Raw genomic sequence first — 23,946 nt, forward strand, 5'->3', positions numbered from 1 at the left:
TGAACAAAAAATGGTTGTAGGAAAACGTACCAGTCTTTGAATTGGTGTTGACTTGATGAAGAAAATTAATATATCTCTCGTAGTGCGGACTACTATGCGAATGATTTGGTCCAAATAAGCCTAACATGTCTCCGATATGGAGGCAAGCATGGTGATGTGGCTTTAACTTTTGATCGGGGTATAGTGTCCGAATGTTTTGGATGTATCGATGAATGAAGAAATTATAAGAGTCGATCTGGTTAGCGGATGTGACACGCATGTTGGCTATACAAACAGCCGAGACAAGATCCATGAAATGATTGAGGAGATTTCTTTGACGTTCCGAACCATTGCTCCAAAGTCGAATAAGAGTAATAGGTAGATGTATGGTGGATACAACTCTCCAATTATTAGCCGTTAGCTTGCCTCTCTGGGTCGTCCCCCAATTCGGTGGAGCGCGGGTAATCCAAGACGGTGTCTGGGTACAGTGCATGTCATTCCAAACATTAGTCATGACGTCGCGTCCCAGGACTGGACGAGAACGTTCAATTAGCTGGCGGGAGCTCTGAGGAATGAAAGCCTCCAATTCTTCAATGGATTCTGGGGAGTTCTCGATCTAAATTGGGGTCAATGTTTATAAGAGTCAAAGGCTCACAGCGGGTGTAGAATCATACCCGATCAATAATTTTCTCGTATAACTCTCGCTTGGGGAATCCTCTGGCCAGACGCCTTACGTCAGTACGATTTATCTGCATCAAGTCACATATGTATGCCAGGGTGGTCCCATTGGATTGATGAAACGCCATGGCACGGGAGGCGTCATCGTTTTTAACGAGATTCCGCAAAATTCGAATCACTTGCGCTCGATCTATTCCACCTTGTGGAGGCAGCACTACTGGTACAGAAGGCTCAGCTTGTGGCTGATCGACCACTACCGGCGGCAACCTCGTCCGAGTCAATCCATGATAATTGGCACTTTGCCTCTAATTTCCAAATCCAAAGCTGAGAAATTCAATCACAAAGGTGTAAACCAAATTACGCACCCAAGCATGGATATTTTTTGCCAATACCCACTTTGTTCCAACTACTAATTGATGTCCTTCTCCTCTAATATCTTCATCCACACAAATTTTGTACAGGACTGAGCGTGGATGCAGCAGGAGATCAGTCACCATGGTGTCTGCGTTTGCGCGTATTATGCTAACGCATTGGTTAAAGGAGGTACGTTGCTCCTTCGTGAAAATCGGCTCTGCATGCGCAGCAGGAGGGGCTCTTGTCAACCCATCACCACCATCATGGCTGAGATCTATTTGAAAAATTGAACGACAATGGTTTTGGAGAAGGTTGAGGTCGAGCGCATGCATGGGATCAACAACAGTGTGACGAACGATATCCCAATACGGAAGACGATGGAAAGGCGACCATTTGATTCCAAAGGATGCAAAAATAGATTGTTGATCCTTCTCTGTGCGAGCGTCTTTCCATTGATGGGCGATGTTTCGAATGTCTTGAATATTCTTGGAAGGCCACTCAGACCGATCGAGTATGTCGATGTCGTCAATATCAATGTCGCAAAAGGTGCAGAAGTGGTGTGAGGTGGCTGAACTATAGCCAATGATCTGCCGGACCCCCAGCATATCACAAATCAAGGGAACAAGCATGGCTCTAAAAAGTCTTCCTAAAGGGCATTTCTCCGTACGTGAGAACCAAACTCCAGTCATCCAAAATTCTAAAAGGTCGTCCATAACAAGGTCGATATATGGGAAAATGCCTTCTTTTGGCGGTTTGTCGGGTCCTGAAATGACACCAGCAAGGTACATATTTTCGTGCAAATATCGGAGATGCTCCGGAAGGTTCATCAATACCATCCAAATGCCTGTCGACAACGCAGTCTGCTTCGCAGTTTTCATATGAAAGGGATTGAAACTATCGACGGAAAGGCTAAACACTAACCGACCCTCTCCATCCTTTCCAGGAAAGAAAGCGTTACCGAATCGGTCTTTGAGGTTTTTGAACATATCTGTGTTCCATATATCCTCTACAGGGGAAGAGGAAGGTATTCCAGAAGCACGGTCGGTGTCGATTATTGCCTCCATGCCATTCCGCGACAATAAACGCCCCACCCAAGTCTTCAGATCCTGATGAATATACTTCCGGAGAGGTTGCATACGTGATTCCCCATTCCCTCCTATTGGAATTTTTTTCCAAAGTGGCGCCCCACATGGAAGCGACTCGGGGGTGTTGAGGTGTTCGCAGTGAGTTATGAAGGGTTCATGTTCGTTATCCGGACTGTCGCCGGGTTGGAAGGGATACAAACTATGACATGAAGGGCAAACAATGAATTGACGAGTCGTTGGTTCAAGACGGGCACGAGAGGCGCCTGCTCAAGGGTCCTTTGGCATTGACTTCATAAGAAGTTGGGGTGCATCGATTCCTCGAAGCAGGCTTTTGTGACCAGCCAAAAGAATACGTAATGCCCGACGACTTACGAAAAACATGTTTTCCATAACGAGTGAGAGAGATGTGGCCACTTTTAAAACCGGGTTCAAGGGGCCAAAGGGTTGAAAATGTACATCTGAGTGAAAATGTTCACGTCAGTCTCACACCATACCAGGCAGATCAATAGCTGAGCGAACCTGTATTGACGAAAGGGATCCCAATGCCATGGTCCCCCCGTTGCTGTGACCATTCAATTTCTTTCAGTCGAGTCAGGTTGCCCATTTTATTTTCGATGAGTTCCAGAAAATCTTCGGTTTCTTCAGGTGGTTGCAATTGTGATGCCAGACGGTAGAGTTCTTTCAACCGTGTTGCAATGGAAATAAATGTCCGGTTGCATTGGTCACTGGTGAGCGCATAAAGGCTTTGATGTTCGGGTCTGAATATTTCTTCGGAGGAGGGCCATGCAAATTCGCCATTGTCTTCTGGAGGGTTCACAAAGATGAGTGGCCTTGAGGGGTTGATGATTGGCAAAGACATCAGAACATTGACTTCAAGGGTTGCCAGTTCAACCCAACTTGGAGGGGGGTTAGACAAATTAGTCGAATTATTTTGGACAATGAGGGCCATGGAGGTAGCACTGGCATGGTCATCTCTGACATGGTTGTCTCGAGTTGATCTCGACACAAGTTGACCGCCTTCGTAACAACCTGTCACCGGGTTGAAGATGGAGCAGTAAGATTGGCAAGTGCAGAGGATTAAGTTAGACCGTTGCTGACGACCTCCACTTCTGCCCCTTATCATGGCTGCTAGATGGACGTTGAGGAAGAGCTAACCCAGGTAAGTTGTTGAAAAACCCGAGGTGCGACCTTCAATTTCGGTAATTATATAACTGATGTTCATCGTCAAGCATAGTCATAGAAGTAATTTTCCTGTGATCCACGACCAAAGAGCTTTGGAGGTGGATGATCAGAGGAAATTAAATTAAAGTGCTTACAATCAACAAAGATAGGGGGGGCATCACGTGTAAATTTAGTACTCCGCCTGACGTACAGCCAGTACCTCTTGTTTATAACCACATCATCAACGCACGCCCACGACTACAGAAGCTCTTCTGTAGTCCTTGCCTTGGACACCCCTCAATCCCGCTTGATACAGAAGGTCTTCTGTATCAATCCTGGGTATTGCATTGGGCGACCACCCGCGTTTGCACGCCAACTGACTACGGAAGCTCTTCCATATATAGCCAGACGCGTCGTAGACTCCATTGAACACTACAGAAGCTCTTCTGTAGCTTTCTTCGCTGGCCATAACGTTCAAGACTACAGAAGCTCTTCTGCAGCCTTGCTCTGTTCCAGCTCGCGATAACGACTCTGTGTCTGCGTGCTCCAACACCGAAACCACTCTGACACGCAGTGCATTTGTGTAAGTTTAGATGCTATTCCTCCCCGGTCTGTCAGATAACTAATATGGGCGGCTCTTAGATTGTTCTTTATGCCAAACCAAGCACCCATCAATTGGTCGGAAGGGTCGGCATTCATTCAGAAGGGCACAATCTATGCGTCTCCCAACTCCAAGCGAGTGGTCCTCATCCCCCCTCCCAACCAGGACTTTAAAGAGGTCTTTGCACGCAAATTCACATCGACAGACGCGTCCCTGCACGACCTAGAACTGGAGGGATTCAAGCAACCCATTCGGTGGCATGATTCATATGGATGGATGGCTTTCTTTCCACTGTCGCCCTCTTTTGTGTCCTTGCCGTTCAAATTTCTGTGCTGGAGTCCAAAGTTATTTTACCATAGGGATGGCCAGATAAACCCACGGGTGCCAAAGCAACTGCCTACCTGGGCCATGGACACGCTGGAACAACGAAAATGGCACGACTGCAAGGTCAATTTAATCCTGGTGGCTGAAAAAGTGCGCCTGTGGTGTCGCATACCGGGGACGCCACCACCAGTCCCGCAAAGCTTGGGGTATATGCTTAAACATCGCACTGAGGAAGCCGCCTACCACAGTATCAATGCCACCGGACTCCACCCCGATGACAGTAGGAAAGACAACCAACTCTGGTTCGACGAGTATCACAGTTGACGGGCACTGTCATCCTATGTGTCTTCCTCAGGCGCGTAACTGCACTTTCTCATTTTTTGGATCTCTCCCAAATACACCAACCGCACCCAAACTTTTATGTTTTTGAAGAACCTCGAGCAGAAAATCTTCACTGGACGCCTCAAGTCCAGCCAACTTGTGGAAGGTACCTGTCACACAGAACGGATCGCAGTGGGTAGAATGGACCCCTACCAACGAAGCCTGGTATCTGGAATGTGTGGAGGCTATCCTCACTCGCCAGGCCCAGCCCTTGACAAGAGGACAATGGAAAACAATGTTGCGCGGGACCCCTCCTAGTCGCAAGCTACAGGCTTCGGCATCTCAACGCGCTCAGGCCTTCGTCGACGCGCATGTTTCTGTGGTAGCCTCATTTAATGGTGCCCCAGGTTTGTAGTTACAAATGTATTTGTGAGTCTTTTGTAACCTGGAACTGACCGCTTTCTGACCGATATTCTTAGACGTACACGTTTTTTTTTCTTGCCCCATATGTCAAATATATATCTGTTTTTGGTGTCTAGGATATCGATCGCACGCGTGATATTTATAAATTAGGGCAGGCAAGTAGTCCAAAATATTATAACGAAATTACATATAAAAAAAAGAACAGCAAGCAAGGCAGTGGAGATATATACTCAAAGGGAATGCAGTGCCAGGTATAACGACAAAATGGATGCGAACTATTTACATGGGTAAGGCGAGTAGACCAAGATGAAAACAACAAGACAGCAACAATATAAAATGAAGTCAGCCAAGATATAAGAGCGAGCAGTGCAAGATCAGAAAAATGAAAAGAGAGGGGAGGGTGCAATAAGAAATACGTCGATGAAGTGAACTAGACGCGCTTGGGAGTGACACTGTAGCGACGGCAATATTCCTCGTATTGGTTGTGGGGTACATATCGGCGAAAAACGCTCTCGAGTTCCATTTCAGCTGCAAAGGCCTTGTCGTCGAGCAGACATGACTTGGTGTGGAGGTCGACGTCCAACTGCGACCCCGGGATAGCACGAGCCAGGCGACGGTGCACTTTCTCCAAGCGCCTAGCCAATTTGATGTGCTTGTCCACCAAGGGTTGAGCCCTCTGCTCCACTACAAGAACTGTCAAGAAGGATGTCACAACAAGAACACAATTAACTCACCTGAGACCGTCCAGAAGCGCCTCCAGGCCATGATCCTATCTTCTATACCACCCCATAGACCATGCCAAATCAAAACAATGGGCGAAGGCAGAATGCAACGAAGGAGTTTGGCCAAAATATTGGTGCCGTGGTATGGGATGGCCAGGGCAAAATGGAGAAGAAGGAGGACCAATTCCACACCATAGAAAATTGTGCAGATGAGGAGAAACAGGACAGTGATGATGAGAAGAAGGAATGAAGCTACAGCTCCAAGGAATGCCAGGAATGCCATGTTGTGGTGGTAGTTGAAGTACCCAATGTGTTGAGAGAGGGCAAGAGGGTAGCTGAGGCAGAAGAGATTTTTTGTAGTGGATGGTGGTGGTTGAAAAGCAAAAGAAGCGCGTGAAAGATGGGGTCCAATTTTTATACCCAGCATGGCAAACGATGGCAAACGAAGTTACAGTTCAGAGGTTTTGGTTTGGCTGTCTGGCAAGTATGTATATTCGCCCACAATCTAAAGCAAACATTCTATGTACTAACTATCCTTCACCACCCTGACTTTCCAGAGGCAATCCGCACCTTACGTATACATCGCCTTCCTAGCCCGCCCCTGCCTGTCTCTGCTCTCCACCACCCTCCTCCACCCTTCCTAGACCGCCACTACCTCTCTGTGCTTTCCTGAACCTTCTCTTGGCCCACCCCTTCCTGTCTCTGTCCTCCTGCGCATGCCCCCTCCCTGGCCTTACAAGCCTCTCTGTCCCTTCCTGCAACCTTCCTAGGCCGCCTATCCCCTCCTGCACCCTTCCTAGGCCACCTCTACCTCTCTCAACCCTCCTGCACCCTCCTGCACCCTCCCTGGACTTCCCAGCCTCTCTCTGACCTCCTCAACCCTCCTGTACCGGGGGACTAGACCCTTCCTAGGCCGCCTCTGCCTCTCTCAACCCTCCCCATCCCCTCATGTACCCTCCTGCACCCTCTTGTACCCTCCTGCACCCTCCTGTACCTCCTGTACCCTCCTACACCCTCCTACACCCTCCTGCACCCTCCTGCACGCTTCCTGGACTTCCCAGCATTTCTCAGACCTCCTCAACCCTCCTGTACCCTTCCTAGGCCGCCTCTGCCTCTCTAAACCCTCCTCATCCCCTCCTGTACCCTCTTGCACCCTCCCTGGACTTCCCAGCCTCTCTATGACCTCCTCAACCCTCCTGGACCCTCCCTGGACCCATCCTAGGCCCCCTCTGCCTCTCTCAACCCTCCTCATCCCCTCCTGCGCCCTTCCTAGGCCACCTCTACCTTTCTCAACCTTCCTGCACCCTCCTGCACCCTCCTAGCATCGTCCTCGTCACGATCCAGCTAAGTCGACACGCTTTTCGGCGTCGTCGACGCGCGGTCTCGGTGCGTCGGGTTCGGTCGTCGTCGTTGCTTGACTTCGCGTCGTTCGCGTCGATGGGGCGCGGTCTCGCTGCATCGCGTTGGCCGTCGCGTTGTTGTCGTTGGCGTCGACCTGGTCGTCTAGTGGGGCGCGGACTCTCACCTTCCGACGTCGTCGTCCGACCCCGAATTGTTTGACTCCGCGTAGATGGCGTCGATGGCGTCGTGTTGGGTGGCGTCGACCTCGTTGTGCTGGGTGGCGTCGACCTTGTCTTCTGGGATGGCTGCTATGTCATCGCCGTTGTTGCTCAACGTCGTCGTTGGAACAGTCGGACGGACGACTGTTCCAACGACGACATTTTTAGAACTCTGCTGGGCGTCTTAGGGACTTGAACCATCTGAAATACGAATACCTGTAACCTGTATGGTGCAGTGGTAAAGTCATTCGTTTCATTCCCTTTTGTTTGTAAGATCGTGCGTTCGATCCCGCACGAGCGTCGTTTTTTAGGACTTGATAGAAATATAATAACGTTATACATACACTTGTAAAGTACGAAGTGACTAAACTAATCAAATCTCCCACCTCTTGGTGTATGTATGTCTTAACCTTCATTCAGTTAAGCGCCTCCTCACTTGGGGTATGAATTCTTGGCACTATATGTCACTCGTCACAAACTGAATATATTACTGGATTATATAATATAATTATATTGTTTAACATAATATTTTTAACCCATCAAGTTTGATTTTTATTATTCATTTATTTAAATATCAAACGGGACCCGAGTAAGATATGTCTCATTTCGTTTGTCATTTCTTCCTCATTTAAACTGACTGAAATCGTGGATAAAATCTGCGATTTAAACATTGGAAGAAACACGACTAAATTGCAGATTAAATTTCAAATTTAATTACAATGAAATCGATGATCAAATATGGAAGAAATTATTGATTTTTTTGACATTTATTCAACGATTAATAGACAGAATAAATAGGCCAATGCCCGTAGTGATAGATACCAGATATATAGCAGTACTATGAGCCGAAAAACGATTAAAATAATCGTGCATGGAGGAAGCTCTCAGAGTCCTCAATATACATAAAACGAAGTGAATAAAGATATGCCGCTATGATTTGCGCGAAATAGCTTCTCTCAAATCAGGAGAGCTGCCACGGGAGAGCAGAAGTGGTCGTTGCCCCCTCACTTGAGATGTGGCCTGGACTGAGATGCTGCGCTCGATTGTCGCCGACGCCGAGGGTTGATCATATCCCTGTGCACTAAGGAATGCGCCATTCCCAACTGCGCTGAGCATAGGTTGGCCATACCCTTGCGGTGGGGTCACTGTCGACCATTCTGAAAACCCGCCATCCGAGAAAACTGAAGGCGAAGTAAGGGCGGCAGAATTCCTCTGGCCAAAGGTCTGTGTTGATTGCTGACGGGAAAGCCATCTGGTATCATGGGAGTATACGCTTGTCGGAGATTCAGGGGAAGAAGGGATGAGAGGTATGGCTTTGCTCGCATTGTAAGCCGGTACAGGTTTTCGAGGAGGCGCAGGCAGGCCACGGGACGTGAAAGAATCATTGCGAACATGTGTAGCAACATCCCGGCTGGACGACCGGGAGGGAGAAACAACGATGGGAGGGGGCGTGGCAATGTCAGAATCCCGCCCGAAACTTGGAGAGATGTTCCGACCGATGGTCGCTGCCTGAGCTGATCCGCGGTAATCTTCATGGTTCAGATACAAAGGTAATAAAGGTCTCGCCGATCCTGAACTAAGAGTAGACGGGGCAGTGGAATTTTCACTTTGCGTGCGGTAATGATGAATCTTCTCTTCTAGCGCAGCACGTTCAAAAGGAGAAGGGGAAACACCGTACTTCTCAAGATTCGATGACGATGAAAGAGACTGTGACTTTCGGGAAGAAGCTGCAGATCGTGCTTCGAAGGCTGGGCCCAGAACTCGGAAAGTATTGTAAAGAAGCAGAACATCCACAAAGCCTAGACAAACTATCAGCTCATCTGGGTAATTTTATAACGGAGGATGAAATCGCTCACTCAAAGTAAACCAGCAGATAGATGCAAAGACTACAGCTTCATATGGTACGACAAACCCAGAGAGCATAAAAAGGCGAGTGACAGCGTATGGAATCAGGAAGGCGACGTAGGCTGTAAATAGGAGTCAGATATACACGCATACACACAACAAACATGGACTCATCAATACAGACCAACTGGGTACCTTGAAAGGAGAGATTGATAAATGTCAACACCAAAATAATTGGATGATCATTTATTTCTTGACGTACCATAGCATGCTTCTGGCAATACGTGCGACAAAACGATGATAATTTTCGCCTAACCCCTCCTTATTATTCCAGCGTTTGTTCGGGTTTAAGGTAATCTTTATGCCACTATTGAACTTCAGAGTACCACGAAGGACGAGGAAAATGAGCGAGTATAGAATGGCACCCAAGATCGAAGCGAGGAGAATCTAATTTGCAAAAGCATCAGATATGTAATGTCAAAGGTCATTTTCATACGTCAAGAGTCAGCGTACCGGCAAGATGTGAAAAATAAACAAGGCTTTTGGGAATATTGCTCGCACACCACACATTAAGCCAGCAGCACCATAAACATACCCTTCTTCAGGATGAACGAAGAAGGGTCCGACCGCTGAAAAGATTGTGAGACATTATGAACATCTCGTCACACAGCACGAATGTGGGGTAAAAGACGTACCAACGAGCAGTGAGAAAACCCAACCCACCGTAATGGCTGTACGGCAAACAAGGACAGACTGGCGCATCTTCAATACCAAGCAATTGAAAGTATGAACTGCTATAGCAATAGTGAAATAACCAGTCGAGAAGTTGCCAATTTGCATCAAAGTAGCTAATAAATTGGGGTCAATTAGAGAACAGGCGAATTCAGTAAGAACGCGATAATACGTACCTTGCATTCTGCACATCCAGCCTTGAGATGGGCATTAGGTTATTGAAGCATTGTCCAACGATGGCTTGGGCGCACCTTCTGTGATTCCCTGTTCCATAACCCAACTTAGCCCAATAACTCCAGCAATGGCGTCAAACACCATCCCTATGATCAAACAAGCAGCATATTGACCAAGCTGGGTGTTGAAAAAGACACATTCGTGACACTCAATTGGTGAATTTTGACGTCGGATGGCCAACCAGAATACCCTGAGAATAACGGAAACGAGAGCAATAGTCGAAAGTACTGCAAAAACATTGACAGCCTGGAAGAAGGATATATCATCAGGGTCCATATGCTGCAGAACAGGGATTGGACACGTACAATCGCGCCCCCAATTTGACTCGAAGGAATAGGCGTAAATGTACTATTAGACATATCTTCGGAGAAACGAAAATGAAAGATCGTAAAGAGTTGTAGTGTTCAAAGACACTATCGAAAGTGGAGTTAAAAGAACGAAGATATAATGGTGACCTGCGCCAACGTCGTAATCCGGTAATGTCTCTCCTGAGGACACGTTAATGGAACCAGTCCGAAGGAACGAACGAAAGGGAACTGGGAGGCGGGAAATGGAAACCTCGACGAACGTCAAGAGAAAGCCTAACCAAGCTTTGACGCCAGGCCTGAAACGAATGTGTACATGTGTTTACATACAGCGATTTATTTATTCCCAATTTGATGACATAGTACGACCATGAATGAGCAGGATGTCATGGAGGTAAACCTCACAACCATCAACGATACGCACCGCACTGCACAGGAAAACCATAACCCGGGTACTATAATTGTACCTGGACGAGTGATGGCAAAAAACACTTGCTTTTTTCGCGTGCTCACTGCGGAATTGTTGTCACTTGCGAAAGAACTTTTCGATGCCGGAGGGGCCAGCTGCTGTCTTTCGCTTTTTGTTAGAACTGGATGGTTTCTTCTCGGTTTTCTTCTCGGTTACTGTGATGACTGAACGAGGTGTGCTTTCGTCCGCCAAGTCTTGGGCGAAGTGAAAATCATCGTGTTCCATTTTTAGTCGTGACATTTGTTCATCAATTGAACTCGACTGATTTGCACCGGTAACTTGGAATGCCTTTCCACACCTGACACAAGTGTACGATGCAGAAGGCACATGGGGTGATTCGTCGTTAAGGTTGTCGACATCGCTGGCCGATAGCCTAGCCGGCTGAGGCAATTCCTCCTCATCTTGGACGTCAGTGATGGCGGCTGAATCGCGCGGCCGCTTCTTTGTACTTGAAATTGGCTTTAAAAATCCTTCGATGCTTCGTTGGCCACCCTCTGCCACGTCAATCCCAGTGAATGCCAATTGGACGCTGGATACCTTCAAATTCGAGCTATTCCCGACCAATTCTTTCCACAGTTTATCTCCAGCAGCTGCGATAACGTCTACTGTCACTTCCCGATGAAATGGGAAAGGTGACTGTTTTGATCTCCCTGCCTCGTAACCTGAGTTTCCCGAAGCCTCAGTTACATGGTTCAACAAAATGTTTATAATTAAATACCCAACCTTTCCGAGCATGCAGGACCAACGTTTTCGGCCATAGATTGGGAGATATTTTGCGTGCATCGTTCAACCTTAGCGCCAGCTCGGCGGCAAGGACACGGATCCAATGCTGTCCTTCTGATGCTTTCGTGATTGGCTTGGGTAAATTCTTCGAAGCCAGCATGCTCTTGTTCAAAGTAGACCCTTTGTCTTTGACTACAGCGCTTCTCGTCAATTGAATAGATCAACGTGAAATCCAAGCTTAAATATACCTTCGGTTCTGTCAATACCTCTGCGAAAAAGAAACTTTTATTAGTGATGTTCCCCATCAGCATGACGACCCTCTTCTCACCTCAGCACCTCGTAAATCCAAAGAGAGCTTTCTCCAAATTTATCCTGCATCTCATCTGGGTGTTGTTATCAGCTCCATAAAGTACAAGGTTCGTGTGATATGTGCAAGGGCATACCAAGGCTGATTGTTCTATGTAGTAAAACTCGTTTAGATTTGACAAGAGAGGCTTAAAGATGCTTCACCCACAACAAATCACCAACTGTGGAAACATCGTATTCCTTAGCCAAAGCATCGCCGAGCTTTCCGCCTAAGAATCTAATCTAGAGTATGAAGAATAAGCATGTTGCTTGGAACGACTTCTCAGATAGTACCTTCTGAAACTGCATTGGCCTAAGATATTTGGGTATGGCACTGTTTCTGAGGATACTCTGTTTAGATTATAATGATGAGCTTCAAAACAGGATCTCAATTCTATGACGACAAACCTGGTTGTTAAGTTTCTTGTAAGAGGCCGTGAGCTATAATGAAATCGTCATCAACCTCTATCCGATAGTAAAGCAACTAACCCACCTTGGCAAGAAACTTGTTCCTCGCGATCCCCTTTAGCACTATTAGACACTTTTGAATATTAAATTGAAAATAAAATAACTAACCGCAGAAGTAGAGTAACCCAACTTGACTCGCACCTCCTCCCTCGCCTTCCCCATAAGCTCTGCCGCAATTGATAACGCGACATCGTGCCAAGTGTGAGGTGGTTCCTCGACATCTTTTCCTCTGGGATCCGTTGACTGATGCTCCTTGTTCTCAGTCACTTCCACCTGTTTTTGTTCCGGTTCAATGCCATTTTGCGCTGACTCTGCACTTTCATGGGCAACTGGCTGTCCGTCCCCGGGTTTCTGGTCGACAGTTGGCGAGGGGTTGACAGGTATCAAGTTCCCTAATCCTTCCCACATGATGGGGGGAGGCGGGGGCAACGGGGTGTCGGCACCCTCGGGAGGCACTTGTGCAAGATGTGGGTATCGCTGTAACATGATTTCTCGCACGGGTTTCGTGAAATCGATAAAAGCTTCGTCTATGGAGGCCTTCTCTTGATTATTGAAACAGTGAAGATGTGATTTCATTGCTAAATAACAGGTCTGACATACCGAGTTCACATCCAGGCAGCTGTTCTTTGAACATGGCAGCGATCTTCAAGCTCTCTCTCCGGTAATAATCCAATGACACCTGAAGTGCGCCCATATGTATCAGTTACATCATCAATATTTCTCCGGAAGTGACATAGAGGCGCACCTTGTGTGTATTGGTATCCACATCGTCCCAATACCCAGGCTCTGGCTCGCCTTCCTTATACGTCGCGACATGGACAACCTTCAGATGCGGACACCGCTTCAGCGCTTCCTTCTTCTTATCCATTCGCGATATCCCATACTTCCGCGCCGGGTAGTTTACAGCTATCAGTGAATCCCATTGAAGTACAACAAGCGGGGTCTCCGGGTCGACTCCGAGTCTGTTCATTTCACATGCCGCATAAAAGGCATCACTGTCGCAGAGCGCTATCACTCGAAGTGGATCCCGTACCCCCAGATTATTGGAAAGAAGATGTCGATACGTGATCACTGGGTTAAGATCGTCGTAGTCTTGAGGTGGTTCAGTAGCTTTCCCTTTGCCTTTCCAAACAAGCTTAGATTTCGTCGGTGAATTCGATGTCATCATTGTGACCGTAGGGCCAAAGTCGCGTTAAGTCGGTGTCTAGTATTTCATACGATGCTCCCAATCGTATAGATGTTGATGGTAAGGATATCAAAGTATATGCAGTGGAAGTCTAGAGAATGTTGATAATTTGTTGATCATGTCAGGTAACGCGGGTGTGATGGCCATGTGACAACGCGTCAATAGAGGCACACAACGCGCTAATTAAGACACTTCCAACTACGTCATTATTGTGCTCTTACGGTACAACCACACTTAGAGCGCAGGGAGGTCATGATTTGTGTAAAGTACAAGATTCAATTATACAGAAGTGGATGATATTTATCATATCTTTATTTAAAAAGCCGACATCGTCTCGAAATCATTGTGAACAGTCACCGTTGCCAACTGGCTCATAGTGCACCAATCAACCGGGGATTTAGGGAATTACGATGTTACTTTAGATTTGGTGCCGGCTGAACTTATATCAATGGAAAGCAGGTCCTAGTGCAAGATTAGTATGAATGCCAGGAAGAATGGAACATTGACCTACCTTGCCCGCTTTCACCTCCTCTGGAGAGGGCATCAAACCTAAACGCAGTAGCTCGGAAGCCTTGGAGACTACGGGATCATTCTGCATGCTACACAGCCGCGGTAGTCTGATTCAACGATGTGTACCTTTGACTTTTATGAACACTGACCTTGCTACAGCAACTATCTTTCCTCCTTTCACATAATAAGCAATAAACTTGAGGAGGCTTAGTTACTTTCCGCATCATTTAAACAAAAGAACATACCTTCATTTCAGATGGAACTCCTTTGACAATCACATCCTCGAACTTGGCACCAAATCCACAATAGCGGAGTTGCTGGCCCTCTGGCAGCGCAAGATTTAAAATCATGTTTCAACTTGAATAGCACACTAGTACTCACGGGCGCTCCAGAATACAGGTACTTTCACGAATGGTTGCTCTTTGCCCGAGATGTTGCAACCAACGGCTCTTCCATGGTTTCCGGCCACCTAATGCAATGTCAGTACAGAGCCTTATAGTGGAATAGAATACATACATTCCAATGTTCTATTCTTGCCTCTCCGCCACTAGGCTGGGGGTAGATGGCAATATCACCTGAAAAATCTTAATTCAATTTTCCCAGGCATAGATATCCAACTCACCGATGGCATAAACATCTTTGGTGTCTGGTCCACTTTTCACTCGCAAATGTTCGTCCACTTTGATACCACCATCCTTCTCGATCTCGATGCCGCTTCCCTTGAGGAACTCAGTTGCCGGCGCTACGCCCACTCCCATAACGACAAAATCGCATGGGATAGTTGTTCCATTGACTATCACTCCAGCAGCAACATTGGGGTCATCCTTTTTTGCCACTATTTTGTCTACCTTGGTAGACATGTGGAATTTCACCCCCTTGCTTTCATGATACTGAAAAAACAGGTCAGCGTATGAAAAAACGATTGTAATGCTCCCGAATTCACCTTCATCAGCCCTTCACCGATAGCCTTGCCAAGCACGTTTTCGAACGGGAATTCTTCCATTCCAATAACGTCGATCGAGGCCAATTTACGTTGGGAAACAGCAGCAACCAATTCCATGCTGATAAACGAGCTACCGATGACAACCATTTTCTTTCCTTCCTTCGCGGCTAAAAGGGAAGTGCCAGTAAGACTCAATAGTTGATATTTGAGATAACAAAGACCCATACCAGCATCAACCTTCTTGGAATCATCAATTCCTCGGAACGTGAAAACATTCTGGAGCTTAGCTCCTTCAATCGGAAGACGTCTGGGTGTTCCTCCAGCAGCGAGAATTAGTTTATCATATGAGATGAAATCCTTTCCAGCGTCAAGCTCGACTTTCTTCTGTGCAAGATCTACAGAGGTCACTTCCTAAAAACTATCATGTTAGATTTATAGGTATCAAATACTGAGAGGAACTCACGACTCCGAGACGAATGTTTGTGCCATATTTAATCTTTAAATCAGCAGGAGTCCTCCATTCGATCTTGGCAGGATCCGTGATCAAGGCCTTGCTCAATTTAGTTCTAATCAATCGATTAATAAGATATCGCACCAGATAAAGCAGAAATTATCACCTATCAATGGGGCTATAGGTCTCTTTGGATAAAATGGTGATAGGTCCTGAGTACCCATGCTAATAATAATATTAGCAAAAAGAATGATCAATAAGCAGATGGCCATACTTCTCTCAAGCTCTCAACCGCGTGGAATCCACCGGATCCCCCACCAACTATAACGACCCCATTTCCAGTGCTGTTTACCCCGCTAGCAAGAAGTTTCGCTTGTCGGGACATGTTGGCCTTCTGAGTGCTCTCAGGATTGGCTGTAACATATATTTTCCCATCCTTAATCTCGGTCTTGAATGAATGGAGTGCCATGGGAGCCGGAGCGTCCTCTGTATTCGAAACAGGTTGGTATCCGTACGTTCATGCAAGATTGGACAACGCACCAATATCACCGGTGCAGACATTAAAGCAAGCTACGAGTACATGGTAAATATTGAAAATAGAAAAACCAAATACAGAGATTGGGGTCACCTCCGTGCCATGGACTGATAAAAAGAGGTAAATATGAGATAAATTCGCGCATATATTCACATTCAAACCCACCAAACAACGCGTCCGTCAGAGGTCAAGACGCCTTTTGCCAATGGAGCACCGTAGTGAGTGCAGAACGCGCTCGTTGCGTGCACTTTGTCGCCTAAGCGAGACAGTAGCACCTTTCCGCTTTCCTGGAAAGAAACCTCTTTCCTAGATATGCATTCAGACACAGTTTATTTCAGGCACCAAGACAAGCGATATACATTTGACCATCCTTCAGTTCGGATTCATCCAGCACTGCGATAGTTTTGATAGACATTTTATGCCTGAAATGAAAAGCTTGAGATACAAAGAAAGGTTGTCGACGAGAGTGAGAGAGAAAAGATGTGAGAGTGAGCCGCAATGTCATTCAGCGATGAGCTAAATGGAGCCACAAAGGATCCAGATTCCAAGCTTGTGAATCGCCCTATTTAAAGCCTTTACTGTTGCCGACTGGGACATGGACTACAAAAGGCAACTGTTCCGGTATTCAGGTGCGGTATATGGGGTCCTGGAGCACCGCTGGTCGTAGGTTCCCTATCTTTTTGTGTATCTAGTTCAGCTATGAGCATCCCTGGGAGGAAGTGGAAGTACATCGACGATGACGGGCTTGTGGCGGGCACGATGTTGAGCTTGTCGTCGTTTCCGTTGGCCGATGCAGCCGCTTTCGGAGTTTCAATAAGTATTTGATAAAATTTGAAATTGGCCATTTCATTCAATGATATTTCTAAAACCTACAACTAAACCTACCATGTAAAAAAAAGATCTCATAAGACGATAGTCAATAAAATAAACCATTTAACAACAAGAGGAAGGACCCCGATTACAAAAAAACACTGAGTTTTAGAAACGGCTCCAACCCCACCAATCATCAGTGACAAATTACTTGCGACGACAATGACGTTATAAATTTGATCACCGCAATGTGCCGGCATCGAGTCAGCCGGCATCGGCATTGTATTCGCTCTCGTTTGGGTTTGTTCAAGCTGTGACGGTCATGACCTTCTGACCTCTACCTCTACAATGTCCAGAATATGATACCCCAGAGAACAAGTCAGATCTTTGTTTCTTTGGCTAGAATGCATCGCAAGTTCCTCCAGATATTAATTGCACTTTAAATCATTGATAGTTGTTCAGATATCTCGAATCCCTTAAAGCTTCGACGCTTGAAGCGCTTTGCAGTGAAAGCGCAAGTCGATGGATTTGTAAAGGTATTTCATTCATAGTGACACATATGATAAACTCGACTAACGATCTCAGACAGGGAAACCCGGTGTTCTAGTCTTTGACGGACCTAAGGAATCTATAAAAGCATTTCTGGAACTTACAAAAGGTGCGTGTACACGAAGCTTCTAAGTCGGGCGTCATAATTTTTTCAGTTACAGGCTTGCGGTATCTTGATTTTCGCCATGTAGATACCAAGCCTATAAAGAATGAGCGCTTATTACCCAATGGCGATGGAAGCTCTGGTTTGCAAGAAGTAGCGGACATGAACGAATTGGTAAACCGGTTGGATCGTATAGGAGAGAAAGAATGGTTCAGGGAACAGATGGGAATGAGCAAAGGCACGTACTTGTTGGTTGAATAATATACAGAATGACGAACCGGTCTTATGATGCCGCGTTATCGTAGGTGGACCATAGGCTGCAGTTCGGGGCGACATGAGGCAGGACAACGAAATCAACGAACCTTTCTAACTTCTTGTCCCTGGGCAGAATATTTATCTCATAGACGTACCGTATGAGTGCCAACCAAGAGAAAGATTGATACGAGGCAACACGAATATTTCACTTCCTTATTGTTCGCTTTCTGCTTCGAGCTTCCAAACGAGGTCAATTACGACTGGATTTCCTTTAACCGCTCACTGTAAGTCTTTCCTGCCAAATAAATAGGCAGTAACTAACACTCATCCCATTACTCACCAGGGCTCATACCAACAAACCCTGGAGAAAGGTATAATAGCGTTTGCGTAGCAGGAGGCTTCCACATCACACTGCAGTGATTGGCTAGCCTTGCTTTCTCGCTTTCTCTGCCGATAATGGACGCCATTTTTCATGTTAAAACTGTTGTGGGAATTTTTCTCTCCGTAGATGGATGCCGTTGGTATAGCAAAAACAGCGGCCAAAAGTGCAAACTCATTGCTTTCATAGTACTAGCAAACGAGTGTTGCCTGGATTTAAGCCTATACTGACAGAGCTCTTTACTTATGTTCTGTTGATTTGAACACCTTTCCTGTTATAACGGTGAGAACAATAAAATTCTCAGAAGGCAGTATAACACAGATACATACCTGTTACACATTATCTACTTTACAAATGGTTTATCGGACCAAGTTCCAGCAAATACGCTCCTCCCGTCTTCAATGTGACAAATAAACGGCCAGTAGCCTCTTCTAGGTATATTCTGCTGCATTGGTGTGGATCAAATGGCAAATCCATTTCTGGCACCAGCAAACGGTGAACAATCGGAGCCATGCTGTCGTTTTTAGGAAGCGACGCCTTCATCAAGACTTCCTCCGTCCTGTTGTTAACCCTTTGCTGGGAAAAACAGACCGTCCGTCTTCCTGTCGAACCCATGAAATTATGCCATGTTCCATTCAAACTCGGTATGGAGAATGTGTATGTCGCTGGCCACTCGGTAATATGCACATTACGCCGAGATGTGTCGACAGGAAAATGAAAAACGGCCATCTGCTCGAGATTAGCCGTACCATTCCATGAACAGCGGCGGGCCAAGACTGTGATGGATTTTAGCTCGGAGGAACTGTCCATATTTTCAACTCGTTCAACTCGTATTGAATCCGCTGGTTGGGTGTCGCTTTCATAATCGACGACTGAGGAGTGCCAGTTAGCCCAGGGGATGTCGGAGTCGTCTTGGTAAGGTTTATATTCGACCATTGTATTAGAGAACAACTCTTTTGGAAGCTCTCTGACTTGAACTTTGATTTTAGTCCCCTTATTGGATTCCGACATGAATATGATGTATGGTAAGCATATCTGGATAGCTGCTGGGAGGATACCCTGCAAAGGTAGAAATGAGTACAGCAAGGTAGTAGGTTTGCTGAACAAACATTTCGGACGTACAGTATAACCGACCTGTAAGGTGAGATTTGTGTCGGTATTGAGAAGAAGGACTTTGTAGGAGTATGGTCCCTTAACGAAGGACATCGTCACAGAAATTGGACCAGCTATGCATAAAAGGTCTTCACAATAGGCACCAACATGCTGTATTACATACTCCTTCTGTACATTGGGTTGATTGGGGAAAGACTCTTGCTTGTCAGTAGAGGAGATATCAACATTCATATCCAACAGATAAATAGTCCATACGCTGCAAAAGCAATCATCCTGTTAATCAGTTGATTAAATCCCCCCATCCATGACAATACCTTCTGCACCGGCTCGGAAAATTGGCGAAATATGCCCTCATTGAACCTCCAACTACTGAAATGGTGGCCAAGTTCTGCTCTGATTGAATAGAACACTCAAAAGAGCTTCCTGCCACAGAGTCAAGCCGAGCAAATGAGTTAGGGTTTCCAGTATTATCATCCATTTGGTAGAAAGGTTCAGACGCATCATACAGATGCAATAGTGACAAATAGCAGTGAGTGGCTCCAATGGTACGACACGATGCAACAAACCAGTTGGGTCCCAAAGGCCGAATGCTTTCAACATGTTGGTATGCAGTCAATTGTCGTATTCGAGAGATTCTCGAAATAGGTCTATCCCAATTTTCGTCGAGTTTCAAAGCATAGATCACAGCTCGCTTTATTTCCAAAGAGGATGACTGCCGTAGAGGCTGGTGAAGGTTAAGAGTGAGATCAATGTCGATGTTGCGCCAGAGATAGTCGATTGAGCCGATCTCGTAGTATGTTGCATGACATGTCTAATGGACTGAGCAGTCAGGAAATACAGTCATGACAAGTCAATTAGGATATCATGAAGCTTTCCTGTATGAACGACAGTAAGTCCTTTGGTTTTAAATGCAGGCAGATGGCGATAATTATGTCCACAGGAAACTGAATGATGTTTATGCCCATACTATCTTCGACGGATTTGGTTTCCCGAACTTGCAGACAGGTTGGTGTATGGGTTGAAGAAGAGGAATTGGAGTCATCACTATCGAGTATTTTATATTCTTCTGAAGGTACCTTTTTTTCCACGCGACCGTGCTAAGGCCGTATTGAATCCGATACTCTTCGTTAACATGGATTTCAGTGTAAAATCCAGCAAACGTAAACGGCAAATACCTACGTAGATCCTACTTACTAAAGAACGTACCTAAATTGCAAACAATTAGGAAAAAGTGCAACTCTGTTTTAGTATCTACGGACTTACATACAGCCTGAGATCAGAGAAAGAAGCATGACCAGTACGTCTACACAAGATAATTACAATGTTAAAAAGCGTTTACACATTTCAGAATCGTCTTTGTATCAATTATCCAAGCTAAACTTCTTTCTCGATGCCCGTCTCCCGATCATGGTGAGTAAATGTCGATTTCACTTTATCGGTGAGTTTTCCAGCTTGGTTTTCCACCCCTCTTCCAACCCAAGCAACATTACGCATTGCCTTCCATTGCATCAAGCCTCGATGTTTCCTGTGCAGCTCGCCCTTTCTCTTCCTGAAATCGTTGAACTGGCCCACAATGCCGTCTTTCTTCGCCAGACCTCCTGGAATGGCCGCGGTCGAAGATTCCCCGACATCATCTTCGCCGTCAGAAGAAGTTAAAGACGACGTATCAGATTCATGCTCGTGCTCGTCTTCCAAAAGATGTTTACTAGCATCTTGTTCTCCTTCAGCATAGTCAAGGACCTCCATGACATCGGCCATGTTCTTGTCGTGGTCGGCCGTATACTTATGGTACCCACTCAATCCTAACCAGAAACGTACTTTAAGCTTGAGTGTCCCAATTTGGTCTCCAATGTCCGTCGACGCGTTGGCTCGAGACTGTTCCATGATGCTCTCTCCTTTCTCGTTTTTGCGTACAGGGAGCTCCAAGTCGACCTCCTCGTCGTCGGGGATATCCTTCAACCATAACGTGCAAAAAGCAGGCGTTCCATCTGGCCCGACAAGGCGCTTACGCAACTGGATAAGAAGGCACGAAGCAAATCGTTTCTTGACAGCCAGCCTTACAGGGCGACCGTGCTTTTGAACCCAGCCTCCGTCTCGACTGGGTACCATCTTTCCTTTCCCATAAACAGTGTGGAACACCAGCCTGCATGATTGATAATCCGGAGGCAAGTTGAACGAAGGTTTGACATTCGAAGAAATTTCAAGAGTACCAACATCCCAACCTCGAAGTCGCTTGGGAAGTATCAGTTGCACAGACCGGAAGATAAGAGATAACTTCATTCTCCCATAACCTATCCCTCCCACGAGGGGTAGAGAGTCCGTGAACAAAGAATTGTGCTTAAACACATCTCGCAGTGGAAGTACGACGATGCCAATGACCGGATCAGCTTCGTGGATTCGTGAATCTCGAACGGAAATGATAACGTCGGTAGTGGTCCAGTCACGTATAAATTTTTCCGTGCCTGCATCGTACTAAGCATTGCAATGTGGAGTAATCAGATGTTACAGTACTGGGTTCAGTGTGAAGTAAAAACTTACGAATGGATTATTGCTCTTCATCTTCGTCCTAGTTTTATATACCCTTTGTTGATTAATGATGATTGTGCAATAAGGACTCGGCAGATCGTCCTGGTCACCATCTTCCGCATCCTCTCGTACACCACTATCCTGAATCTTCTCGATTTCGAGACTGCTGATCTGCTCAATCCTGATCGACAAAATCCCACTAGGCCATTCCGCTGTGGGTTTTGATCCAGCAATAATTTCGTCACTCTTCTCTTTCATATCCTCCTTCTTCTGTTGTTGAACTTCGCCATCCTCTTCGTGATCATCGCGAGCCTTCGCTTCACGCAACTTTTCCTCCGCCTCTTGCTCGATCTTCGATCGAATCTTTTCAGCATCTCGATGTTTGTGTGCAAGGTGTTGATCAAAGCTGGTCTTTGCGAAGTAGCCGCACTCCCAGTGAATTTTTCCAGGCCATGGGTCGCCCTTTTCGCTTGTGAGTCCGTCGCATCGTGTTGACATGCGGTTATGCGATTGTTCATTCGTCATGATGTCCTTCAGGTCCAATTCAACATTTCCCAGCAAATCATCGGCGGTGAAACGATCTACAAGGATTGAGATTTGAAAAGCTGACGAAGAATGAAGTATCTACCTGCATCCCATAGTTGTAGTTGAAGAGCCTCCTGAGCGTTTAGCTCAGATGGACCAACCAACAAGGCCGTAGTCTCTTCCCAGACTGGTCCTTCGCCTGATATGATGCTGAATGGAGAACATTTTAACAATGGCTTAGCTCGAGAGAAAAAGAAACATCATACCGTGTTGACCACAGTGGCTTTCCCCATTTGCTCCATCCAATCGTAACATATGCGTCTCCCTTTTGCCCATCTCGCGTCTTGAACACCTTGCCTCCATCCCCGGCTTTGAATTCCTCTGCACGTTTTATAGTCACGATAACTACACCAACGGCCTCTGTATCCATCTTTTCACGTCCCATTAACAAAGTCTTCAAGTCCATTGTTAAGCTCCTGGGCGAAACATACTCCTCCACCGCCATATTGATACTTTTCTGCAGCCAACTAGACAGACCAGGCACGTCCATGACATTCAAAAAGTTTTTGGCGAGCGGTGTGCATTTCAATGTGACTTTTGGAAGTCCGAGCAACGTGGTAGTCATGAGTGATAAAAAAGGAGGGTTGGGGGTAAGCTGGAAACGTATACGTGCTGTCGCAAGAAAACCCGTGAGGTCCACCCACACAGGAACCACTATACCTCCGGAAACGAAGAACTCCATCAGAAGATGTGCGTTGGCGGAGCGACTGCGAATGCCTTTCGCCGTGGTCTCCTTCGCACGATAAGCCAGTGCAACTTCCATATTAACGAAATCTCCTTCTTCGGCCTTCATCCCATCTACATCCTTAGCAGCGGATCCGGCGTCCAGCCACCGAACACCAAGTATGCGCACTGCTTCAGATCCTTGTCCAATGTCGGCTACACGCACACCATTTACCATCTTGGGGAGAGTGGCTTGCATTGCATCTTCGAGCATGTCCGAGAGTGCGGTAAATAGGGATGGATTGACGACAGGCCACAGTGAGTTCAAAAACGCGTTCAACCATTCAGCAGATTCCGGTGATGATTCATCTTTATTCAAAGTCTTTTCCTAAGAATAACGTTGAGCAAGACTGGTTCCAGGTGTATTCAAACTACGCACTCGTTGTTCGTGGTCTGTGTTCCGTTGCTGTTGCTGTTCAACAGGAAGGTCAGGCGGTTTCTGATATATCCCGAGTGCTAAGCCAGCAGCCCCAACCCCAAGGCCCAGAAAGCAGCATACGAAGGGGGCAAGGAAAAATCCCATCCATCCCAGACCACTTCCAGACTGTTTCCTACCAAGTACCCGTGCAAAAACAGACCACAATATCAACATTGAAAATGCACCCAAGGACGCAGCTACTGCCGCAACAGCACTCGTCTGGATCCTGGCTCTGCGTGTGTCTCCTATAGGGTCTTCCCACCAGGCCTGATGGACTACTTCGTCCACAACGCGCTCCATATCAGAATGTCGCGCATTCGTCTCCTCTTGGCTATCCGCTCCCCTTTCCTCTCTTATGCGTTTTTCTTCTGTTGCCGTAGGGGGAGGAGGGATTCGCTCGAGCTCGACTGTATCTGCATCGTGGATGGTTAATGGAAGATGGGTGACGGGGTCCGTGACCTCTTTCTCATTGTTTCGCGGAGCCTGACCATCTGGTTTGGCACTGGTTGGTGCGTTGGGTTCTGACATTTGA

At 46.5% G+C, this 23,946-nt stretch overlaps 8 protein-coding genes across 8 annotated transcripts; 2 read left to right on the top strand and 6 right to left on the bottom strand.

Moving 5' to 3' along the window:
- Window positions 1–3,909: 3,909 nt before the first annotated feature.
- On the top strand, window positions 3,910–5,062 carry JR316_0006198 (uncharacterized protein; the record flags this gene model as incomplete). The annotated part of the gene is made up of 3 exons (XM_047891947.1): window positions 3,910–4,493; window positions 4,615–4,910; window positions 5,043–5,062. The coding sequence occupies 3 exons, from the start codon at window positions 3,910–3,912 to the stop codon at window positions 5,060–5,062; spliced, it is 900 nt and encodes a 299-aa protein (XP_047749296.1).
- Window positions 5,063–5,356: 294 nt separating this feature from the next.
- On the bottom strand, window positions 5,357–5,931 carry JR316_0006199 (uncharacterized protein; the record flags this gene model as incomplete). Its single annotated transcript, XM_047891948.1, has 2 exons — window positions 5,357–5,610; window positions 5,661–5,931. 2 exons carry the CDS (start codon window positions 5,929–5,931, stop codon window positions 5,357–5,359), a joined length of 525 nt encoding a protein of 174 aa, XP_047749297.1.
- A 2,206-nt stretch (window positions 5,932–8,137) lies between these two features.
- On the bottom strand, window positions 8,138–10,377 carry JR316_0006200 (uncharacterized protein; the record flags this gene model as incomplete). Its single annotated transcript, XM_047891949.1, has 9 exons — window positions 8,138–9,006; window positions 9,064–9,174; window positions 9,237–9,247; window positions 9,315–9,499; window positions 9,566–9,681; window positions 9,748–9,900; window positions 9,961–9,981; window positions 10,036–10,264; window positions 10,324–10,377. 9 exons carry the CDS (start codon window positions 10,375–10,377, stop codon window positions 8,138–8,140), a joined length of 1,749 nt encoding a protein of 582 aa, XP_047749298.1.
- A 472-nt stretch (window positions 10,378–10,849) lies between these two features.
- Window positions 10,850–13,496, bottom strand: JR316_0006201 (N-acetyltransferase eso1; the record flags this gene model as incomplete). Its single annotated transcript, XM_047891950.1, has 12 exons — window positions 10,850–11,454; window positions 11,516–11,707; window positions 11,764–11,783; window positions 11,844–11,898; window positions 11,959–11,972; window positions 12,030–12,103; window positions 12,155–12,211; window positions 12,269–12,301; window positions 12,354–12,383; window positions 12,437–12,870; window positions 12,929–13,007; window positions 13,074–13,496. The coding sequence occupies 12 exons, from the start codon at window positions 13,494–13,496 to the stop codon at window positions 10,850–10,852; spliced, it is 2,016 nt and encodes a 671-aa protein (XP_047749299.1).
- Window positions 13,497–13,919: 423 nt separating this feature from the next.
- On the bottom strand, window positions 13,920–16,368 carry JR316_0006202 (Apoptosis-inducing factor 1; the record flags this gene model as incomplete). The annotated part of the gene is made up of 16 exons (XM_047891951.1): window positions 13,920–13,976; window positions 14,026–14,113; window positions 14,174–14,220; window positions 14,270–14,349; window positions 14,406–14,493; window positions 14,541–14,599; window positions 14,647–14,914; window positions 14,968–15,134; window positions 15,195–15,378; window positions 15,431–15,533; window positions 15,585–15,643; window positions 15,693–15,904; window positions 15,959–15,988; window positions 16,032–16,060; window positions 16,119–16,259; window positions 16,313–16,368. The coding sequence occupies 16 exons, from the start codon at window positions 16,366–16,368 to the stop codon at window positions 13,920–13,922; spliced, it is 1,668 nt and encodes a 555-aa protein (XP_047749300.1).
- A 284-nt stretch (window positions 16,369–16,652) lies between these two features.
- JR316_0006203 (uncharacterized protein) lies at window positions 16,653–17,676 on the top strand (the record flags this gene model as incomplete). The annotated part of the gene is made up of 4 exons (XM_047891952.1): window positions 16,653–16,770; window positions 17,226–17,299; window positions 17,349–17,421; window positions 17,474–17,676. 4 exons carry the CDS (start codon window positions 16,653–16,655, stop codon window positions 17,674–17,676), a joined length of 468 nt encoding a protein of 155 aa, XP_047749301.1.
- A 721-nt stretch (window positions 17,677–18,397) lies between these two features.
- On the bottom strand, window positions 18,398–19,255 carry JR316_0006204 (uncharacterized protein; the record flags this gene model as incomplete). Its single annotated transcript, XM_047891953.1, has 2 exons — window positions 18,398–19,108; window positions 19,172–19,255. The coding sequence occupies 2 exons, from the start codon at window positions 19,253–19,255 to the stop codon at window positions 18,398–18,400; spliced, it is 795 nt and encodes a 264-aa protein (XP_047749302.1).
- Window positions 19,256–20,536: 1,281 nt separating this feature from the next.
- Window positions 20,537–23,942, bottom strand: JR316_0006205 (Meiotically up-regulated gene 190 protein; the record flags this gene model as incomplete). Its single annotated transcript, XM_047891954.1, has 5 exons — window positions 20,537–21,634; window positions 21,701–22,269; window positions 22,317–22,423; window positions 22,480–23,324; window positions 23,376–23,942. The coding sequence occupies 5 exons, from the start codon at window positions 23,940–23,942 to the stop codon at window positions 20,537–20,539; spliced, it is 3,186 nt and encodes a 1,061-aa protein (XP_047749303.1).
- Window positions 23,943–23,946: the final 4 nt, after the last annotated feature.

This window comes from Psilocybe cubensis, chromosome 5, assembly GCF_017499595.1.
Source record: "Psilocybe cubensis strain MGC-MH-2018 chromosome 5, whole genome shotgun sequence".
Taxonomy (NCBI): domain Eukaryota; kingdom Fungi; phylum Basidiomycota; class Agaricomycetes; order Agaricales; family Agrocybaceae; genus Psilocybe; species Psilocybe cubensis.